Below are 21334 nucleotides of genomic sequence, written 5' to 3'. Positions count from 1 at the left end.
TTCGGTTCGACTAACTCATATATAACTCATCATTATGTCTATATGGTCTATACTAATTTGAATGGGACCTATTCGAAATTTAACTTTTTCGAAAAAAAAATAAAGAAGACCTTTACGGTTTTATACCTCTAACATATGGGAAAGAATAAAGAAACACTGAATTGTCAACATCCTCCGGAAATTCGGAAACGAAATGTTACTAAAAAGTTAGTATATAAAACGCTTCGAACAAATTGGCACAAGCTCTTAATCTATACGTACATGCAAAGAGAACTCACACATTAGCATGCGGATCCATGCAATAAAGTCCATGCATGCATTAGTCGGTCACCTGAGGAGAGAACAGTTTCTTCAATCCAATGATAGTTGCCAAGAGCAGTGCGATCTTCGACACCAGGAGGGCCTTTCCAACCATTAGGTAGAGGCCTTTGAAGGTCAATGCACCAAGGAGTCCCATCTTCATGGCAGCGGCTGCGAGGAATGGGCCGAAGTTCTTGTTCCTTGCTCTACCGCTTTCGATGGCTTTATGTGCTTTCATTGATACGCCTGAAATAGAAAATAAAGTCAGAATCAAATATCTAAAGATTTTAAACAAAGATTTTCGTGGTTTATCAACATTTCTTAAATATAGTACAACGGGTACATACCACGATAATATTTTTGGATTTGTCGATATTTCGATCCGGATCGTGGTCACGACTGGACTGTGTAGGTACGAAATGACAAGTCGGATGTCACGGGAAGAATCATGACTATTCGTTTCAATCAGACAGACGTGAACACGAAGGCGGGTAGTCCGATTTTGCCCGAGAAAATATTACCGTGGTATGTACCCGTTGAACTATATTTAACAAAGTCATTTGAATTTGAATTTGAATTTATAAAATCAAGAAAATCTCCAGTACGAATTATAAAAAAAAACTTAAGGATAGGCATTGTAAGCGTTATAAAAAGCCTACCCACAAGTATTAATAACGAATTGGCTTCTTAACCTAACTTATGATGAGACTGAAAACCTTATTCAATAATACATTCAATCACACCCTCACCCTCACCCACACTCACATACACATACACATAAACACACGCGCACGCACACACTCATATTTAGTTTTTTAAGTACAATTAATTATATTAAAAAAAAATATATATAAAAAAAAAGGAAAAAATCTTATGGATGTATTTATGTAAAAGTAGAGAAAAAAAAAATTGAGTTTATCAATGCTTTCAATTGAATTCAAAAAGTTTTTCGGTTTTTATTTTTATTAATCTCACTAGATTTAATTTAAGTGTATGGTTCTCGCTCCAGAGACGGGCGATAATAACTGCGACTCAGTCTTGCACTATAGCAGTATTATCGAATTTGGGTTTCATGATACACATTACCTTATGTTTGCCTTATTTTGTACTATTTTTAATTTGCTGTGTAACCGTTAATTGAAATAAACTTATTATTATTATTATTATTTATAACTCGTACTGGAGTTTTTCGGACGTATTTTCTTCATATTATATTATCTGCATACCCTGTGCATACCCTATATGCACGCCAATGCCCATAGATGGCACTTTTGATGCGTACGTTATATTAAAATGTGTACATGGTAGTGAGATTAAATTCACGCCACGAGGGTTCCGAACACGCCCTGGTATAAGATGGCCACGAAAACTAAACCGGGTGTTCTCTTCATCGTCATTTAAAACTATTTGAAAAGCAACCTGGTTAGAGCAATCATTCATACCCGAGATCTTTTATCATTTAAAAGTTATATTTAAAAATAATTATGTATCATCATATCAACGTTCCACCATGCTGGCTCAGTGCGAATTGGTGGACTCCAAACACCTTTGAGAATATTATGGAGAACTGTCAGACATGTACGTTACCTCACGATGTTTTCCTTCACCGTTAAAACAAGTGATATTTTAGTTGGTTACACCGCACATAACTTAGGAAAATTTGATGTGCGTGCTGGGATTCGAACTCGGCCCCCCGAAAGTGAAGTCGAAGTCCTACTGGGCTATCACCACTTCCGAAAATATGGATGTTACATAGTAATTTAAAATATTTTCTCGATCAGTGTGTCTAGCACAGGAAGGCGCCAAATATTTTATACCCTGTTCATATTCACTCAATGTCCACCTGTCAAAGCACGGCACGGGTAAAGAGGAGGTCAACAACCGTTTGACATCATAAAAATATTATTTGGCTATTGTTTCCATCCGTGCGACCATGGTAAATGGTACATTTTGTTCATTCCCTTTGAAGAAAATCTCTTCTACCCATGCTGGAAATAGAACTTAAGACCTTTTGATTGTAGTAGTGCATAAACTAACCACAAGAGCAACGAGGTAATCGCAATAAAACATCAAGAATAAATTAAAAAGCAGAAAGCTTTATTTATGTAACCAAGCAGTTTTCTTTCTAATCACGTACTCTTTTAATTAGGGCATTTATAACAAGCTATATGCAAAGCAGCCTCAGAATAATGTTTCGGCCATATTTATTTTATTCAAAAAGGGTCTGTAAAAACGATTTTTTTTGTCTTCCTTATGTTTCACTCATATCAGACTCACATTTACGAGCTTGTCAGAATAAACATTTTTTTAATTAGATAATTTGTTTTGTATGTTAGTTTTTTTATTTTGTTCAATCCATAATTGTTGAACGAGTGGCTTATCTTCCGGCATGTTCTTTGTTACTTTATAATATTGTAAAAAAACGCCTTTTTTTTAATACTACAAGTTAACACCGAGTTGGATCACGGGCGCGCTATAAATTTTTCGAGCTATGTGCATTTTAAGAAATTAAACATCACTTGCTTTACGGTAAAACAAAATATCGTGAGAAATCTCGTTTTTTGTTCTGAGAGTTCTTGCTGACGTGTACCAATCCGCACGTGGTGGACAACGGCCTAAACCTTTCTTATTCCAAGAGGAGACCTCATTCTAGGAGGATAATCACTGCTGCCAAACGTCAATTTGGTTTATTTATTGTATGGAAAAGTGACGTTTGACAGCAGTGATTGCAAGATTTACGCATGTCGCATTGCTGTCGCGAGATACGTAATCATCCTGTCGTGTCCGTATATAGGGTTGTTAACTAAGGTAACTTTGAAGAACTTATAAGAGTTATATGTACTGAATGGATAACTGATAAACTCAAGCACTTTCCTATTATTCAATGTTTAATTCCATCACAAGTTAGCTCTTAAATGCTAAATTCCCTATGCTACGTAGAGCCTACTTTTTATCCCGGAAATAATGATTAAAATTTCTCGTCAAGTTTGACGCATTTCTAATTGTAGTCTGGATTAGTATTGATATTTGTTATATGGTTTTTATGTTTATAAAAGCAATCAATTTATAAAATCAGTAAGAAAGGAAAATACTCGTACAGTTCATGTAAACAGTACAAATGCGCGAGTGAAGCTGCGGGCCGAGATTGTTAATAACAGACAGACACCATTTCCCATTTATATGAGTATTGATTTTGCTTACAATAATGTAAGCTAACTCGTCTCAGCTCCGCAGGAAACTGAAATTTGCATTTTTAAGTGGCAACTTGAATAAAATCTGTTCAGCACTTTTTGAAAGAAGAGTTTTCAAATACACAGACGTGGCAAGCCCACTTCTATCAATTTTTATTTAACTTAAAGTTATCTTGTAACTGCAATTTCAACTGGGACGTTGACGTTGAAGCAAGTGATATTTTAATTTCTTAAAACGCAAATTACTTAGAAAAGGTGTGTGCTGGGATTCGAACTTGGTTCCCCGAAAGTGAAGCGAGCTGCTACCCACTGGGCTATCCCCGCTTAAAGTGTAAATTAATGGCGAAATAATAACGAAAAGATGAAGTGAGGAACGAAGGCTGCCTCTTATTTATATTCATATAAATAACTGTCCATTCCAACCGGTTAGAAAAAGAAAAAAGAAAATATTTAATATAGTTATTTATAGTTGATTGGAAAATCTATCCGGCAGTAGTATTGTTGCCTTAATTTGCAAGCTTCTTATTATTATTCTATAGAATTGGAATATTAAGTATTTTGCACGGTAAATAATATAATAATTTAACTAGGACAATCCACACATCGCTATCTAGCCCCAAAGTAAGCGTAGCTTGTGTTATGGGTACTAAGATGACTGATGAATATTTTTATGAATAATATACATAAATACTTATAATATACAAATAAACAGCCAGACACTGAGAAAGCTTCATGTTAATACAAAAACATTTTCCAGTTGTGGGAATCGAACCCACGGCCTTTGAATCAGAAATTCACAATTCACAGTCACTGCCCACTGCGCCAGTCGGCCATCACGTCAGTTCCAGTCCAGTTTATCTTTTGTAGGTATGCGATGTAAAATCTATTTTTTTAGTAAAGGAACTTGTAATTTACGAATGGTGTCAGTTGTTAGACGAAGACAGACTGACTGACTATAGCTTGTACTCTCCAGAGTAGGTACGAAGAAAATATATAAATAAAAAATTAAAACCCCCTGACTTTAAATGTAGTGTACATTATTCTACTCATCCAGCCTTTTCATTTGATACACATATTATGGGAGCTGGAAAAAAAAATTGCTTTACTCTGATGGCGGCCATCTCAGATTTAAATTATCATAGTACATCATAGCATACTCATATTAAGGGAGATGTAGCAAAAATGTAATCCGCCATTTTTGCCAGCGGCAATCTGGGACCGATTGTCGTCAAACATAGCTAAAAACACTTCCCACTTATACACATTCGTACGATAAAACAAAATCAAGATATACTACGAGAATACAATAAATTATTCCAGGAAATATAATGCCCCAGACAGACAGAGACAGAGATACGTCCAACTTATAGAACCCCGTCGTTTCTGCGTCGGGGGTTAAAAAGTTAAAGACAAAATCGAACCTTACTGTATCCTAATGACACTCGTATGATATAGTTGAGTTATATGTAGTTCTAAAGTCAGCCCTCACTAATGGTCAAAGTAAATAGCTAAAGCTTATCTCAGCATTGGCTGAGATAACACCAAGTTTACGACCCCTCATCCCGGACCACTTCGATAGTAAACTTTGGATATACTTCTAAATTACCAAGATTAATGTTAGCGATTTGCATACGCTTTGCTTAACTGATAGATATTAAGGTACGTAACGACCGGTTTAGTATGTACGATTTCGTCCTGCCAAAAAATATTTAAATCACAAATAATTTAGCGCCATCTCTGGAACTACTATGGACAACGAATAAATTAAGTCTTATTTTGTAATAAATTATCTTATTTATGTGATTAAACAGTGTAATTACATATACATTAGAATACCTTCACCTACTCTAGTTGATGGACACAGCCTTACCTTGCATGCCCTGCGAAGTTTTGCTCTGTTTATGGGTTTCCACTTACCATCATGTAGAACATCTTGGTCCGCTAATTGTTACTATAAATAAAGGTTACCAATATATTGTTGACAGGACTTGCAGCAATGAGTAAATAAATAAATATACAACGACAAAAAACACATCGCCATCTAGCCCCAAAGTATGCGTAGCTTGTGTTATGGGTATTCAGATTACTGATGAATAACATACATGAATACTTATAATATACATATAAACACCCAGACACTGAAAAATATTCATGCGGCCTTGGGCTCAGAAAGCAGGTCGCTGCAAACTGCGCTAATCGGCCGTCAATGTAGATAGTGTCAAGAGCGTATACAAAACGTAGGTACGTCTGTTTTATACGATTGGTTTGATCTCGGAATAGAACCCGGAACCTAGCCATTCGTGTTATTCCATGCAAACAGACCAGCGAGGCAGTTAATGAACAGCGAGAGCTCAAACATTAATTATTAATAAATGTTAATTAACACTGACTACAGTGAGTTTTGTTTTATTATAACGAAATTTTCGCAAGCACTGATTGCCTGTTAAATTAAAAACGTGCGCTTGCAGCCATAGCGACTCGTGTAGCCGCTAATTTTAAAGTAATGAAATATTAACATAATTAGTTTGGACTTTTAACATATTTTTGTAACTTTTATAAGTTACTAGCTGTTGCCCTGCCTTGTCTGCGTTTGATGTGGCATTCAATTTAGTTGTAGTTCAAAGATCTACACAAAGTTTGAGGAAAATTAAACACATATTATAACCCCTACAGTGCAAAAATAATTATTTAAATCGGTTATAATATGTCGGAGTTATGGTGTAAAATCGTCAAATACTTTTATCCCCTCTCCCAAAGGAACCGATATGTCGGGATAAAAAGTATCCTATATTATTTCTAACACTTCCAAGAATATGCTGCAGAGTTTTATGAGGATCGGTTAAGTAGTTTTTGCGTGATAGCGTAACAAACAAACTTACATTCACATTTATAATATTAAAGAAGGGATAGGGATGTGCGTTTTAAGTAATTAAAATATAACTTGCTACAACAATTAAGGGAAATCGACATGCCTGAGAGTTCCCCATAATGTTCTGAAAGGTGTGTGGAGTCCACGAATCCGCACTGGGTCAGCGGGGTGGAATACGGCATAAATGGGGCACGGGCCCTGCCCTGTAGTGGGCCGGTAATGTTGATATGATGAATGTCCGTAGCACATTAGATGTTATGTGATACTGGGGCAAACCAAAAAGTTCTATATAGTTTGTAATAAAAAACATAAAAATTCGCTTGTGTCCGCAATTGGCAAAAGCCGGTATAAAGACTTATCATATATCGATAAGTACAATCGGTACCGACTACCACATCACTACTTCCTCGACGACTGAGTGAATGCTTTGTACGTAACTGTTGCATAGTTCCGAGTGCTACCCTCGTTCAATTTAAAAATATGGGATTAATATCTTTAACAGTTAAATGCATTTAATTTTCATATAAACGTACGTCTGTACTAAGTTCTACGTAAAACAAGTTATTATCATCTGTTATGTGGCTCAATAAGTTGTTAAAAATGTTTAGTTTATATGCTGTAAAGTTTTAAAAAGGTGTTGTAACCTGCTAAACTGTAAGTAGTATATTATTGATTTGTTCAACCTAGGCTAGTCACCAGGATATGAACTGTAATACAATTATTTAATTAATAAAGATATTTTAAAAACAAACAAACAAACATTAGATGTCGCCCGCGTCCGTGCATGTCTCTATTTTATTCAATCATTCAATAACGGGGGGACCCGTAATCATTTCCGGGCTGAACAGTATTGTATATCCGTCTCCAGCACACAAGCCATTACAAATGGCTGTTTTTGAATTCCACTGGGATGTCACCTCTGCGTGTATCGAAATAAAAAGTATTCTATTTCCATCTCATGCTAAATATTTCTGTGCGTACAACCTTCTGGTTGGTTGAGAGAAGACGACAAGATAATATACGATATACCTGAACGCGAAATTTCGTCATATGTACAATGGAGATAAATTATAATAAAAAGATAGTTTGTAAAATTTTTAAACTGTGTTAGAAACTGACTTACTTAGACTTTAATAATAGGCATATATATGCATACCTATTTATATATAGATATGTATATTTTTTGTTCTTCGCTAGTATTTATAGTTTTTACATAATATATATATATTAGTTTATTATTTTTATCTTTGTTTCATATTTTTTTAAATTTGTTTAATTTTGGGTTTATGTATTCGGATGTAGTTATTTGAATGTAAGTAGGTTTATAATAATTTTATGTGTTTAAAATAATTTACACCACCAATTTGTTCTCGCTCTTGTTGTCCTAATCCCAAGGTTGCTTGGCAGAGATCGCTTTAAGCGATAAAGCCGTCTTTTGTATTCTACTCCAGTCTTTGTGTTTCTCCCTATTCGCTCTTTATTTTCTTAACTGGGTAGTGGTGTACAAATAAAGAGTTTAAATAAATTAATTAAAATAACTGCTTCTTAGTATTCTGTATAGTCCACCATTCCACAATATCTCAAAGAACAATAAATATATTTGTTATATTTTATAAAAAGATATTTGATTATAAGGTTGAAATAAAATAAAATAATAAAAGAAGATGCTTTACATTTAATAAATTCAATTTCGGTAAAAGGAAAATAAAAAGTTATATACCAAATATAATTTACAAGTCATTTATCTCAGAACTGTTTTTTCTAAATGAATTTCGTTTTTTAGGAAAGAAAAATTCTCAAGAAATATTGTTTACATTATTCATTTGATTAGAGTATTTCATGTATATTAATATTGAAGGACCTTGCAGACGTTTTTCTTCTCTGCAAATTAAAATAAATTCTGAAATCTGATCGCAGCGCCACCTAGTTGGTGCAATAGTCAAACTTAAACCGTCTCGAAAACCTCCCCATCCCATACCTAGTAGGTAATATCTTAGCCGATCCATACGTTTGGGAGGAGTTCAAAGGTAAACATACCTACAGCAGAAATATCGTAGATCAATAGGGAAATATCATTTGACATAATATAAATACAGGAATTATATATAATAAAGTAGAACAATAGGGAAATATCGATTTCATTCGTCGAAATATAGTAATTGCAAAATCGCAAAGACTCGATTTGTCTAATTATCCCACTAAATAATATGAATAAAATATATTAAGAGTTTTTTTATTCCACTTCAAGTTAGCTTTTGACTGCAACCTCACCTGGTGGTGAAGGCTGTAGCTGGAGCATCCTCAGTCAACATCTGTTGACTTAACAATGAGAAATTGCTAAGCTGTTAAAACATTGAAGGAATTATTAATTACACCGTGCCGATTTGCCTGGTCTTAGCGGATTAAAGTAAACTAAGCTATGTTCACATGGTAGGTTTATTATAACGTATGTTTATATTATATATGTATTTTAATATTTATAGGGATAAAATTTTTGTGATTTAAAAAAAATATTGTGTATATTTATTTATTTAGGTTTTTTGATATGTGCATTATCCACTGTCCGTTTTACTGATAGCTTCTTACGTTTAGGTTGCCTGTAAAGGTTCTGTGATAAGGCCGCCTTTGCACCTTTGTCTTTGTTTCTCTTTGTATCGTTTCTTTGTGTTTTGTTGCAATAAAGTAATTCTATCTATCTAGCATGGAATTCTTCAAAGAAACGCCTGTTCCTATACAATATGTCCCTGCATTGTGTAGATATAAAACTAAACCATACAGTAGCATCACACAGATAGCATCTTGTATTTTTGATCATACTGTTGCTGCCGAGATCAATTGATACTAAAATACTAATACTAAAATAATAGGTATTGTCTTTACATTTCATACAAAATGCTTGTAACAAATACAATTTCAGTAGAAGCAACTTAGAATTTATTATAATAACGTAATTTGTAAGCCATTAATTTCGGACCTGTATTTCTAAATGAGTTTCCTTTTCTAAGATAATTTGTCATTGTGAAATATTGGGGCTTGGGAACACTGTTATTAATAATTAGATTTGGTCGGTTTATTATAGTGGCCTTAATATTTCGTTGTCTCTTATTATGGGAAGGATAAATAATTATTATAAATCCCAATTGGTGTATTAATTAATCGGCTATTCTACCGACCGGGAAATGATATTATAAGCTTTAAATATTGGTAATATGGTGGTAACATTAAAAATAAATAAAAATAAACAGATCTCTTCTTGGAACACGATTAAGTCTGGGATAGGTCTGGATAGAATAAAGTAGTCTCGGCCCTATGCACTAGCAGCTGTTGAAGGACTCAAAGAAGAAGAAGACAGCGAATGCATCAAATAAGTGATTTCAAACGCAGCGACAGTCGAATACCCGAAGGTTAAGGACCTCGAAGTTTATGACCATCGTCTGAATAAACAATGAGAAATGACAAAATACATCCAATCTGTCGTTTTCTGTCTTTCAAGAGATGAATCAGCGTTGTCCAACATCTTGCGACCTCTAAATCTATGAACATCGGTTGATATACTACGACAATTCACACATCGCCATCTAACCCCAAAGTAATGAATATTTTTATGAATGACTAGCTGTACCCTGCCACGCTTCATAGAAAAATAGATAAAAACAATCCTTGACGCGTATTATATCATGCTAAAATTTCAGCTCGATCGGTGCAGAACTTTTGAATTTTTGTAGCGTACACAAACCAACATAACATTTTTATATATAGATATACATAAATACTTAGAATACACATTTAAACACGCAGACACTGAAAAACATTCATGCTCATCACACAAACATTTTCCAGTTGTGGGAATCTGCAAACTGCGCCATCGGCCGTCAAATCAACAAAATCGGTTGAATCAAAGAAGAAATACATACCGACACCCAAAGAGCCGTCATTTTCTGTCTTCCCAGCGATGACCACATCAGCGTTGTCCAGTAGTCTGTACCTAAACGACCGGGTGGTCGCGAAGTTCCATAGCTTATCCACGATCAGCTGTTGTGCTTGGTCCTCTAAAGATGTTCCCGCTCTTGCGAGGGATTCTGACTTGATTGGTATTTCAGCTGCGGCACCATTGCTGAAATTGTTATATGGATAAATTAATGTTTGAATGCATTTATGGATTTACTAGGATCTCTTCGTTAGGCTTTCGGGTTGACCGAGTTGGATCCCTGGCACGCACCTCCAACTTTTCAAAGATATGCGTTTTAAGCAGCGTTCGCTTTTATGGTAAAGTAAAACGTAGCAAGGAAACCAGCAATTTAAATACCTGAGAGTTAAATAAATAAATAAATATACTACGACAATGCACACATCGCCATCTAGCCCCAAAGTAAGCATAGCTTGTGATATGGGTAGCTGATGAATATTTTTACGAATATAATACACATAAATACTTATAATATACAAGATAAACACCCAGACACTGAAAAACTTTCATGTTCATCACAGAAACATTTTCCAGTTGTGGGGAACCCACGGCCTTGGACTCAGAAAGCAGGGTCGCTGCCCACTGCTCCAGCTGCCGTGAAATTTTAGTTCTCCATAATGTTCTCAAAAGTATGTGAAGTCTATAATCCCTTTTAATTCTGAGAGGAGACCCAAAGTTGTAAGACGGTAATCAGTTGATAACGATTATTACCCGTTATTACGATTACGCTACCCGTGGATTTTGTCAATCACTTCGGGATGTCCTTTTCTAAAAGTTATTCTCACATTCAGTGCTTTTGGTAATAAAAGACAGCCTATTTCTTTGCCTGTATTCCTTGTGTTCCTGTTGGTGAAAATACATGTGCCACCTGTGGGTCAGAAACAGACTGTACAAACAAAAAAACAAACATACAAACGGACCCACTTTCGCATTTATTTTGATATTTCATACCATTCATAAAAAATAAACATCGTATCTGATAATCAAATTTAACACGAAAACATTGAAGCTTCAGTACTTCGATTAAAACTTTTGTGGCTTTTATTAAAATCCCTTTGAGGTTTGCATCAGATTGATTTAAATTGTACTGACGACGTAAATTTTCAAATTAACTCCCTCTAAATTAAATAATTCAGATCAAACGGCGGAGATTAAAGTATCTGTTCGGTTAGCCAAGAGATAGAAACCGAAAACAGAATATCCATTTTAATGTAGGAATGCAAGAGGAAACCGATTTCATTTATTTGATACTGTTAAGTCAAAGATAAGACAATACTAGAAGCTTTACTTGGTAGAAGTTAAAATAAGCAGTAGTAAGTTTGAATTTACCATAATAGTCCAAGAAGCAGCATTCCGCGATTCAGGGACATTCCCAAAATTATCTAATTGTAGTACAACGAAAAGGCATGTTTAACTGAATGTTAATGTATTCTTTACATTGTAATGTAATTTATATTTTATTTTCTAAAACATTTGAACATTGTCTGTGACAGTGGATTGTGAAGGGTCTGTTTAATGAAATGTTTACTTGTTATGTACCCACAATTTGGCAAATAAAAAAATATTATTATTCTTAAAATAAAGCCTCCAATTCACGACTAAATTCCTACAACGCATAAAAAAATTTAAAAGTCTCACTACAGAACATGATTTGTTTTGAATAATTTAAAAATTACATAAAGATTTTCCAACGATAACAGTCTTAACTTAAAAAAAATAGAAATTTTAATATCAAGATATAAATTTTATTATTTTTGATTTTATTTGCTTTTTTGGTGGATAATTCAGAAGATAATAAAAACTAAAATTAAGATACTTACGGGAGGGGAGCTTATGATTATGAGTAAGGTACCCACGCGGTTTGTATTATGCTCAATAACGTTGCGTACGACCCTTAGTTAATGTGGATGAAACCGCGGGGGGTAATAAAATTAAAACGAATATGGATTTTCAAAGAATCAATATTATAAGTCAAGTCAAGTCTTTACATTTTAGAATTGCTTTGACGTTTATACTAATCTCACGCATTAGGCAAGCGACCAAAAAAGTCGGTCGCTTTATACAGAAATCATGGCAGCAAATTGGGTAATTTAGGTAATTCAGGTGAAATTTGCTAGTTATCTTACAAATGCGCGTGTACTAAAAATGGAACTTAGGTACCCTTCCAAGATTATCTCCCCGGGGCTCATTATACTATACGGAGCCACTAGTACTGTAATAAAACTGAAATTCTACCTTTACTGAGGATGGTAAATTCCGAGTAGTCCATGGAGGTTTGGTAAGTAACGGACATTTTTCTTCTTTTGAACAATGAAGTTGTACAACATTCGTAACCTAGCTAAAACCAACTTTTGCTGTAGCTAAACTTTTTTTCAATTCAATTCTACTATATGATTCTAGAAACTCTACGTTTTAAATTCAAGTCAATCTATCTATAACTTTTAGACATTTAACATTCCCCAACAGCAAGATTCTCTTGATATATAGATTACGAGACGGCGTTAAATAGAAGATTTTGCACGCCTCATAAGCGAAGCGAAGCGAAAAAAGCAGTTTTCTCGAAACTGAAATTGATTTTTTGTTATTTATATTGCACTTACAAGTTAATTTGAGTACACTAAAATCAAGTCAAATAATTTGTCAGGCACATAAAATACATTTCAATAACAATTTTTTTGTTTAACATAGTAAATAATAACATTATTAAACATAATCTTTTCTGGACGTCCGTGTATGGATATGAACATACACTTGGTATGTGGCATCAAAATTGGTCGAAAAAATGATCGATGATGATAATTTTTTTTTAATTATCTAAAGTAACACACGACATAATTTCTTAGTTAATATGAGCGTTCAATTCACTGTCGTTAAATTTCCATGTAATTATTCTAGCTAATATTAATTGTAACTTTCAATGTGCAATCATTATGAGATTCCCGTGTCTTGTTTACAAAAAATGAATAATAATTTAATATTGTGTTATTTGTAATGAGCATTGAAAGTTTCAGTTAAAAAAAATTCAATTTTATTGTGAAAAAAATGAGATTATGAGGCGTGCACTTTTGGATTTTCCAAATTTTTAGATTTTTTTTATATTATTTTTTTTTCAGAAATACATTGTCAAGTACCCAGCGTGGTGATCTTGGGGCCCTCCAGTAGGCAGAGGCCTCAAGTCCGGCAGTGGAATGTTATAATAAATATAAAATATATTACGACAATACACACATCGCCATCTAGCCCCAAAGTAAACGTAGCTTATGTTATGGGTACTATGATAACTGATGAATAATTTATAAATAATATACATGCTGATCATCAATCATCATCAATTCTTCATCGTCTTTTATAGGTTACCTCCAGGAGCCCCCAGCTCGTTGATATATACATCCTCATCATCATCACATCAACCCGTTACCGTCCCACTACAGAGCATTGGTCTCCTCCCTTAAGGGGTTAAGGCCGGCCACCACGCTAGCCTAGTGCGTATAGGTAGACTACACACACCTTTGAGAACATTATGTGTATCTCCCAGGCAGGTTTCCTCACGAATTCTTCCTTCACCGTTGAAGCAAGTGATATTTTAATTACTTAAAACGCACATAACTCGGAAAAGTTAAAGGTCCGTGCCGGGATTCAAACTGCGAAAGTGAAGCTACCCAATGCGTTATCACCGCTTTATATATATGACATATACATAAATACGTATAATATACAGATAAGCACCCAGACACTGATAAAACATTCATTTTCATCACACAAACATTCAAGTTGTGGGAATCGAAACCACGGCGTTCGACATAGAAAGCAGGGTCACTGTCCACTGCGCCAATGGGCCGTCAAACAAGCTGTAATCTGTTGATGATGATGTAGAATTACGTATCATCAGGTAAGTATCTCACCTCTCATCCACAATCATCAGGTCGTCTGAAAGCTGGAAGGCAGCGGTTCTCAGCATTCTGTCTACATATCCGACTAGTTCGATGGCGATACAGGAGGACGTCTCGCGTGACACACATTTGTTTGTGAGGCCACGTTTTAGTGAGTCTTCTGGTGTTGACATCTGGAATAAAGGAAATGTATTGGTTTAAAAAATATATAAATTAAAAAAGCCACGAGGTCGAGCTTAACTCGACTAGTAAGTCGAGCCCTTTCACTTGATACCCATATTAAGGGAGTTGCGAAAAGACAATGCATTTCGCCATTTTGTGGTGGCGGCCATCTTGGATTAGAAATATGTTAATGTCACAGACACAGACACATACACACACTCACACACACGCGCGCACACAGAACATGAGAATACAATTATGACGCTTCGTCCTGTGCGTGGGATACGTGCCGACGTAGCAGCGTCCTCTTTGCTACTCAACAGAAATGTGTCCTCTCCAAATATCACTTTTAATTTGAAAATTACTAAAATGAGGCTATTACTACTTTTTTAAGAGAACGTGTGGTAGCAAATTGTATGTGTTTGATGGCTGATAAAGAAGGTACTACATCCATCTATCTTTACAACTATCTTTAATTCGTAGTGTACAATTATGTTGAAATAAATATTGTTTAAGACGAAAGAAAATTACCTCGTCGACCCGCAACTGCTAAACTATAAACGATAACTCTTTATAAGTTTGATTCGATAGAACAAATTCGGAACTAATTATCTGACCTATCTATCCTAATAAAATTATTATAAAATAATAAAAGAAAATATAAATGAAAAAAAATAATGAAAAATATAATAAAGATTAAAAAATAAATAATAAATATACTACGACAATACACACATCGCCACCTAGCCCCAAAGTAAGCGTAGCTTGTGTTATGGGTACTAAGATGACTGATGAATATTTTTATGAATTATATATACATAAATACTTAGAAAATACATATAAACGCCCAGACACTGAAAAACACTTATGCTCATCACACAAACATTTTCCAGTTGTGGGAATCGAACCCACGGCCTTGGACTCAGAAAGCAGGGTCGCTGCCCACTGCGCCAGTCGGCCGTCAAAATATAAAAGATGCTTAAATTTTGCACGCCATGTATGCAATACACTGTAACCGAAAACCGTTATAAATATGTAACAGCTTTAAAACGTGTATTTTGCAAACAAAAATATTCTATCCTAAACGATTAAGAAAAGTGCATTAAAAGATTATACTACTTTACTAGATAGATACTTGTTTATCAGGGACATGTATTTTTAATTATAATTTAAAGCATAATCTGCCCACTGATAAATATAAAAGTGCTTCAGTATATTGGCTGTACAATGGTAGCATAATCGTTTTTTTAATCGATTACTTGTTTGATACATTAAATCTTATATATTTAAACGAGCAATTATTGTATATATATAATTGGAATCTCGGAATCGGCTCCAACGATTTTCATGAAATTTAGTATACAGGAGGTTTCGGGGGCGATAAATCGATCTAGCTAGGATTCATTTTTAGGAATTGTCATTTTATTCGTGTTTTCCGGTAATAACCGATTTTGTGCAGACGAAATTGCACGGGTCAGCTAGTGAAATATAAAGTGTATAAATTGTTACAACGTTTTTGGGTTCGCTGAGTATAGGAACATTGCTTCACACCTAAAAACCAATAAAAACCATTTTGGTGGAATTACATTACAATAGAGACTTGCATTTTGTGTGTGTTTCAGTTGTGCGCGCGATTTTAAATTAATGATTCTTCTTTTCTTACGCATGACTGGGGTTTGCAACATCCTTCAGAGTTCTGTGTTTCCTAATTCTTACAAGCAAGGGTATCTTTAAATCAAGAGTTAGAAGGCAAATTTTAGGCAAGCGTGTCCCAACTTAGTCACCATCTAAACTTTCCATCAGGTGAGATTGTGGTCAAGCGCTAGTCTATTACAGTAAAAAAAAAGGTGTGTAAGCAGTGGCGTGCACTCCATAGATGCACAAAAGCACTGCATACCCTAAAATTGATATATAACTCGTATAAAAGGAGGATTTTTGCCGTTTTATGCCATTTTCCTGCTGTATGAATACCCTGGTAAGAAACCCTGTGCACGCCACTGTGTGTAAGCTACAATATAAAATAACTGTAGATCTTTGGAATGCTTTAACACGATTTTAAATCCTAAAGAAAGCTTTGAATTTCAACCCTTTGCGACATCGTCTTCAATAGGTACACACTCGAACTAAAAGGTAACTGGAAACTGTTAAGAGGATTTTATATATTGCGAGTGCTTTAGACAGAGTTTCAAACATTTTTGCCGTTAAACTAGTAAATACGAATCGAATAAAAGATTCCGTTTGTATTGCTTATTCAGTTCTATTAACGTATCCATATATTGGAACATAGTTCACGAGGACCCTTGTTCATTAATTTTGAATAAAATATAAATTATTAATCAGTTTCATTAATTCGAAATTCAAAACCAAAATTCATTTAACCAACCAACTTTATATAAACTTTTGAAACGTCAAGTCTGTCAGTTCGTAGTGACTCTACTAACCCTTCGGGAGGTATATTCTACCGAGACGAAGTCCTTTATTAAACTGACTGTTTTTAATATATAATATCTGGCACATATCAAGTAATAGTTATCAAAACTTTATTTATTACGAAATATTATAACAGTAGACAGGAAGATTCGAAATGAGTTTGTTCTAACTTCTACTCTAGCTTACAATGTTTGCTTTTTGTTGTACAGCAACTTAGACAATATGTTCCCCACAAAGAAGACTAATTAAGGTCAATGCACAACGAACGACATCGAAGCCCGCTTGCATGCTTTCCAGGTTTCCCTATGTATAATTGAACGCCACCCTTATTATTTTCGAGATAGAGTTGCAATTGGCACGACACATCAGATGGGTTTTATCTTACGTTTGGTTCTATCACGCAATTAATCTGTATCATACAGATTAAGTTATAGACGGCTGATTGAGGTTATGACCTAAAATAGTCTTGATACTTACGTAAACAAGACTTAAAGTTATCTGCAATTAGAAAAGGATTTGTTCCAACCGATAATTCAACGGTTTGAATTTGATAGGAGGTAAATTTTTGGAATAGAACTTTTCAAAAATTCACCTTCTAGCTGGAAACAAGAAGAAAAAAAATCATGAAAGTCTGACATTATTCAATGTATAAGAGCATGATAGCCTAGTGGGTAAGGCTTTCGGAGTTATGCGCGTTTTTAATGTAACCAATTTAAATATCACTTGCTTTAAACGGTGAAGGAAACCATCGTAAGGAAACCTGCATGCCTGAGAGTTCTCCATAATGTTCTCAACTGCGTGTGAAGTCTACCCACCGCACTTGGCCAGCGTGTTAGCCTACGGCCTAAACCCTTCTGAGAGGAGACTCGTGCCCTGTAGTGGGTCGGTAATGAGGTTATGATGATGATGATGATGATTCAATTCATATCTAAGAAAATGTGTTCAAAGTTTCAAAAATTTTGGAAACAAAACCCCCTAATGCGTGCAATAAATAGGGCAAGAAAGTTCTTTATTTAAAAATATTACATTTCAAGCTATATTTAAGATTGGCGCAGTGGGCAGCGACCCTGCTTTCTGAGTCTAAGGACGTGGTTTCGATTCCCACAACTGGAAAATATTTGTGTGAAAAAACATAAATGTTTTTCTGTGTCTGGGTGTTTATATGTATATTATAAGTATTTATGTATATTATGCATAAAAATATTCTTCAGTTATCTTAGTTCCCATAACACAAGCTACGCTTAATTTGGGACTAGATGGTGTATGTATTGTCGTAGTATATTTTATTTTAATACGTTGGGTAAGTAAGCGTCGGGTGGAATGACACGAGATCACCAAACAAGGGGGATAAAAGTGTTCAGAAAAAAACCACAGTCCACCACACATCACTACAGTAACAGACGGAGAAGCTTTTGAATCCAATAGTAATTACCTGTAATACAATGTAGAATATTATATCGCTATGTTGGGTTAAGATATTGTTGATACCTCAATACATATTATAATTATAACCCAATACTGGAATCCAGAGTGCAGGTTAGATTGTGTAAATTATACCTACACATATTACTTGAGTAACTTCAAAACTCTTTCTCAAAATTCAGAAAGACGATTTTCTATATTCACATCATTTTAATAACTTCCACAATGTGAGGTGTATGAAAGACATTGAAAAAACATTTACTAGTTCCATTCGACTTTGCTCGGCTTATTTCGCTATACAGATTCTCATCCGATGTGATCAGCGAGAGTTTTCCCGTGTGACACTTCGGGAAACAATATAACACTTTCGCATCTTTCCATTTAAACAACAATAGAGCTTGCAAATGTAGGTACTAATTAACTAATCGGTAGCCTGAGCATTGAGTCAAGATTGGAGGTTTTTGCTATCAGTTTTAAACAACGACGTGAAGTGGTGATTACCAAGAGGAGGGCGAACAATTCAGATCCCCGGCACGCACCTGTGACTTTCGGAGTTACGTGCGTTTTTAGTTAAGGCAATTAAAGTATCATACCCTTTAACAGTGAAGAAAAACATTTTGAGAAGTCAGAAAACGTGAATGCCTGTGCCACAATGGCTTGTGAAATATCATGAAAGTTAAGCTTAATTTGCTATAGGTACTCCGCGAAAAGCAGGAATATGTGTATGGTGTAATTTATAATTTATTTAATCCTTATACTCCACACCAAACAGATCTTCGGTAATGTAACCTCTACGCACGTTTCGCTCTGAAACCAGAACATCCCCAGGAGATGTTGGCTTTACAATGAGTAAACACCATACAGAAATTATAAATTACACCATACAGATTCTCCTGCTTTTTGCGGATATTAAGCTTAATTTTCATAATATTTCATAATATATCATGGTTTTCCGCAAAGTAACGCCTGCTTCCATCCAAGGGCTTGTGAAGTCTACTAATCTGTACTTGGCCGTCTAGCGTGGTGGGCTACGGCCTAAACTCTTCGAATTCCGACAGAAGACCCGTGTCTTGCCATGGGCCGATGACGGTTTTGTTAATGTAGATATATACGCAACTACTAAAGCGATACAACTCATCAGCACCTATAATTATAATAGATAGATATTTTTTATCTGAATTCCGAAATAGAATGTCGATCAAAATTTTTAATCAAACTGTCTGAAATAGATATTTTTGAATTAAAAATACCTACTGCTATCGAAATAGTTATACGAATACTTGAATAAATATTATACGAATACTTGAATAAATAAAAGAGAAGAGCCTATTTTGTTTTAATTTATTAGCCAAATTAATTATTATCCAATTTCGCTACTAAAATACTGAACATTATATATTATTACCTGTAATCATAGACATATACGTCTAGATACGGCGTTCCAAACATATCGCTATAGCAATCAATGTAATAGTTGACGGCTAAGTGGCGTAGTGGGTAGCGACCCTACTTTCCGAGTCCAAGGCTGTGAGCTCGATTCCCACAATTGGAAATTGTTTTTAAAATGAACATGACAATTTTTCAGTGTCTTTGTGATTATTTGTATATTATAAGTGTTTATGTATATTATTAATAAAAATATTCGTCAGTCATCTTAGTATACATAACACAAGCTACGCTTACTTCGGGGCTAGATGGCGATGAGTGTATTGTTGTTGTATATTATATATTACATATATTAAAGTACAAACATAACTATTCGAAATATGAAATACCAACGTCTTGTTATAATTTTGCCACGTCTCCTACCTAAACCTATTCTATGCCTCGTTTTTCATATTTACAAATTAGTTAATCACGATCACTTCTATTATCAATCAACATACAAGTACGAGTGTTTTTTTCTCGAACAAGTGTTGAAAACCCTCGTACACTTGAGGTTGTAAAGATAGCACACTTATATCATTATTTACTATAACTTAAATGCTGTCTTAATTTACCTACATCTGCTTCTGTAGGGAGTAACAACATTAATTGATACCGTCAAAGTACGAACGACTTAACTGGAGTGTTGACAACCCAATTTGTTACGGTTGAAATGTAATAACACGCTTTCACTGGCCCGATTCACATTCTACCTGGCGCCTGTAATTAAAACCGTGCCCCAGTGATCGCTACGAAGTCATAGGCCAAGACCTACCGTTAGAAAATTGTTTTGTATTACTAAAACTGTATTTTTCTATCGATTGACATTGAATTGAATACACTTTTATTGTACACCAAAGAAAAAAAGTAGTTGCAGACATATACACATAGAGCAATAGAGCAATAGAGTGCATTTTGGTGGCCTTATCGCTACATGGCGATTTCTTATCATCATCATCATTTATTTCAAATCGATTCAACATCTTCATAATTTTTAATTCCACTACAAGTTAGCTTTGGTCTCCAATCTCACCTGGTGGGAGTGATGATCCCATCTAAGATGGTAATGGGCTAACTAGTTAGGGGGTATCGCAGTTATGTTAAGCCCATACGCTTAAACGGTTTCTACGCGATAAAGTAACGGTAGATCGATTTGCGGCACGTCTTTGTCGGTAGGGTGGTAACTAGCCACGGCCGAAGCTCCCACCAGACCCAAAACTATAAATTTCCGTATTGCCCAAGCCAGGAATCGAGCTTGGGATCTCCCACTTAAAATCCCAGCGTTCACCGTTGCACCAGGGAGGTCGTCAAAACTCGGACCGCATCAACTATAAACCGTATTTAGTGTCTATATTTAATTATTAAAACTTGCTTCAATAATTCACCAATGTTCCAGGTATACCGATATAAGTTTATCATCTCGTTTTAAATGTTTAGTGATTTATGTTTCCCGAATAAAAAGATTTTCTAATAAATAAGGCATTAAGAAACAAGGTATCAGGTAGGCCGAGTAAGCTACAGATAGTAGATACAAGTAAAAATCGTACTTATCATGAAAGTAATAAGCCTCACATGCCACGGTCAAAGTAAATTTGCTAAATTACTCTCAAGTGCACTACATCCTACTGCTGGAAAAATTACTGACTATAATTATAAAGTGTAAGTTAAGAAAACCGGG

General features: G+C 34.9%; 1 protein-coding gene across 1 annotated transcript in view; it reads right to left on the bottom strand.

Annotated features, from left to right (window-relative positions):
• Positions 1 to 319: 319 nt before the first annotated feature.
• The window catches only part of LOC120634087, a 35081-nt gene continuing 14066 nt past the window's right edge, over positions 320 to 21334 (bottom strand). Inside the window, exons 2-4 of the mRNA XM_039904480.1 lie at positions 14230 to 14390; positions 10275 to 10474; positions 320 to 546 (exon numbers count right to left, since the gene is read on the bottom strand). Coding sequence (XP_039760414.1) covers positions 320 to 546; positions 10275 to 10474; positions 14230 to 14390 — 588 coding nt within the window. The remainder of the gene's footprint in view (positions 547 to 10274; positions 10475 to 14229; positions 14391 to 21334) is intronic.

The sequence above is a fragment of the Pararge aegeria genome, chromosome 23 (assembly GCF_905163445.1).
Source record: "Pararge aegeria chromosome 23, ilParAegt1.1, whole genome shotgun sequence".
Taxonomy (NCBI): Eukaryota; Metazoa; Arthropoda; class Insecta; order Lepidoptera; family Nymphalidae; genus Pararge; species Pararge aegeria.
This window is presented reverse-complemented; position numbering and strand designations above follow the sequence as displayed.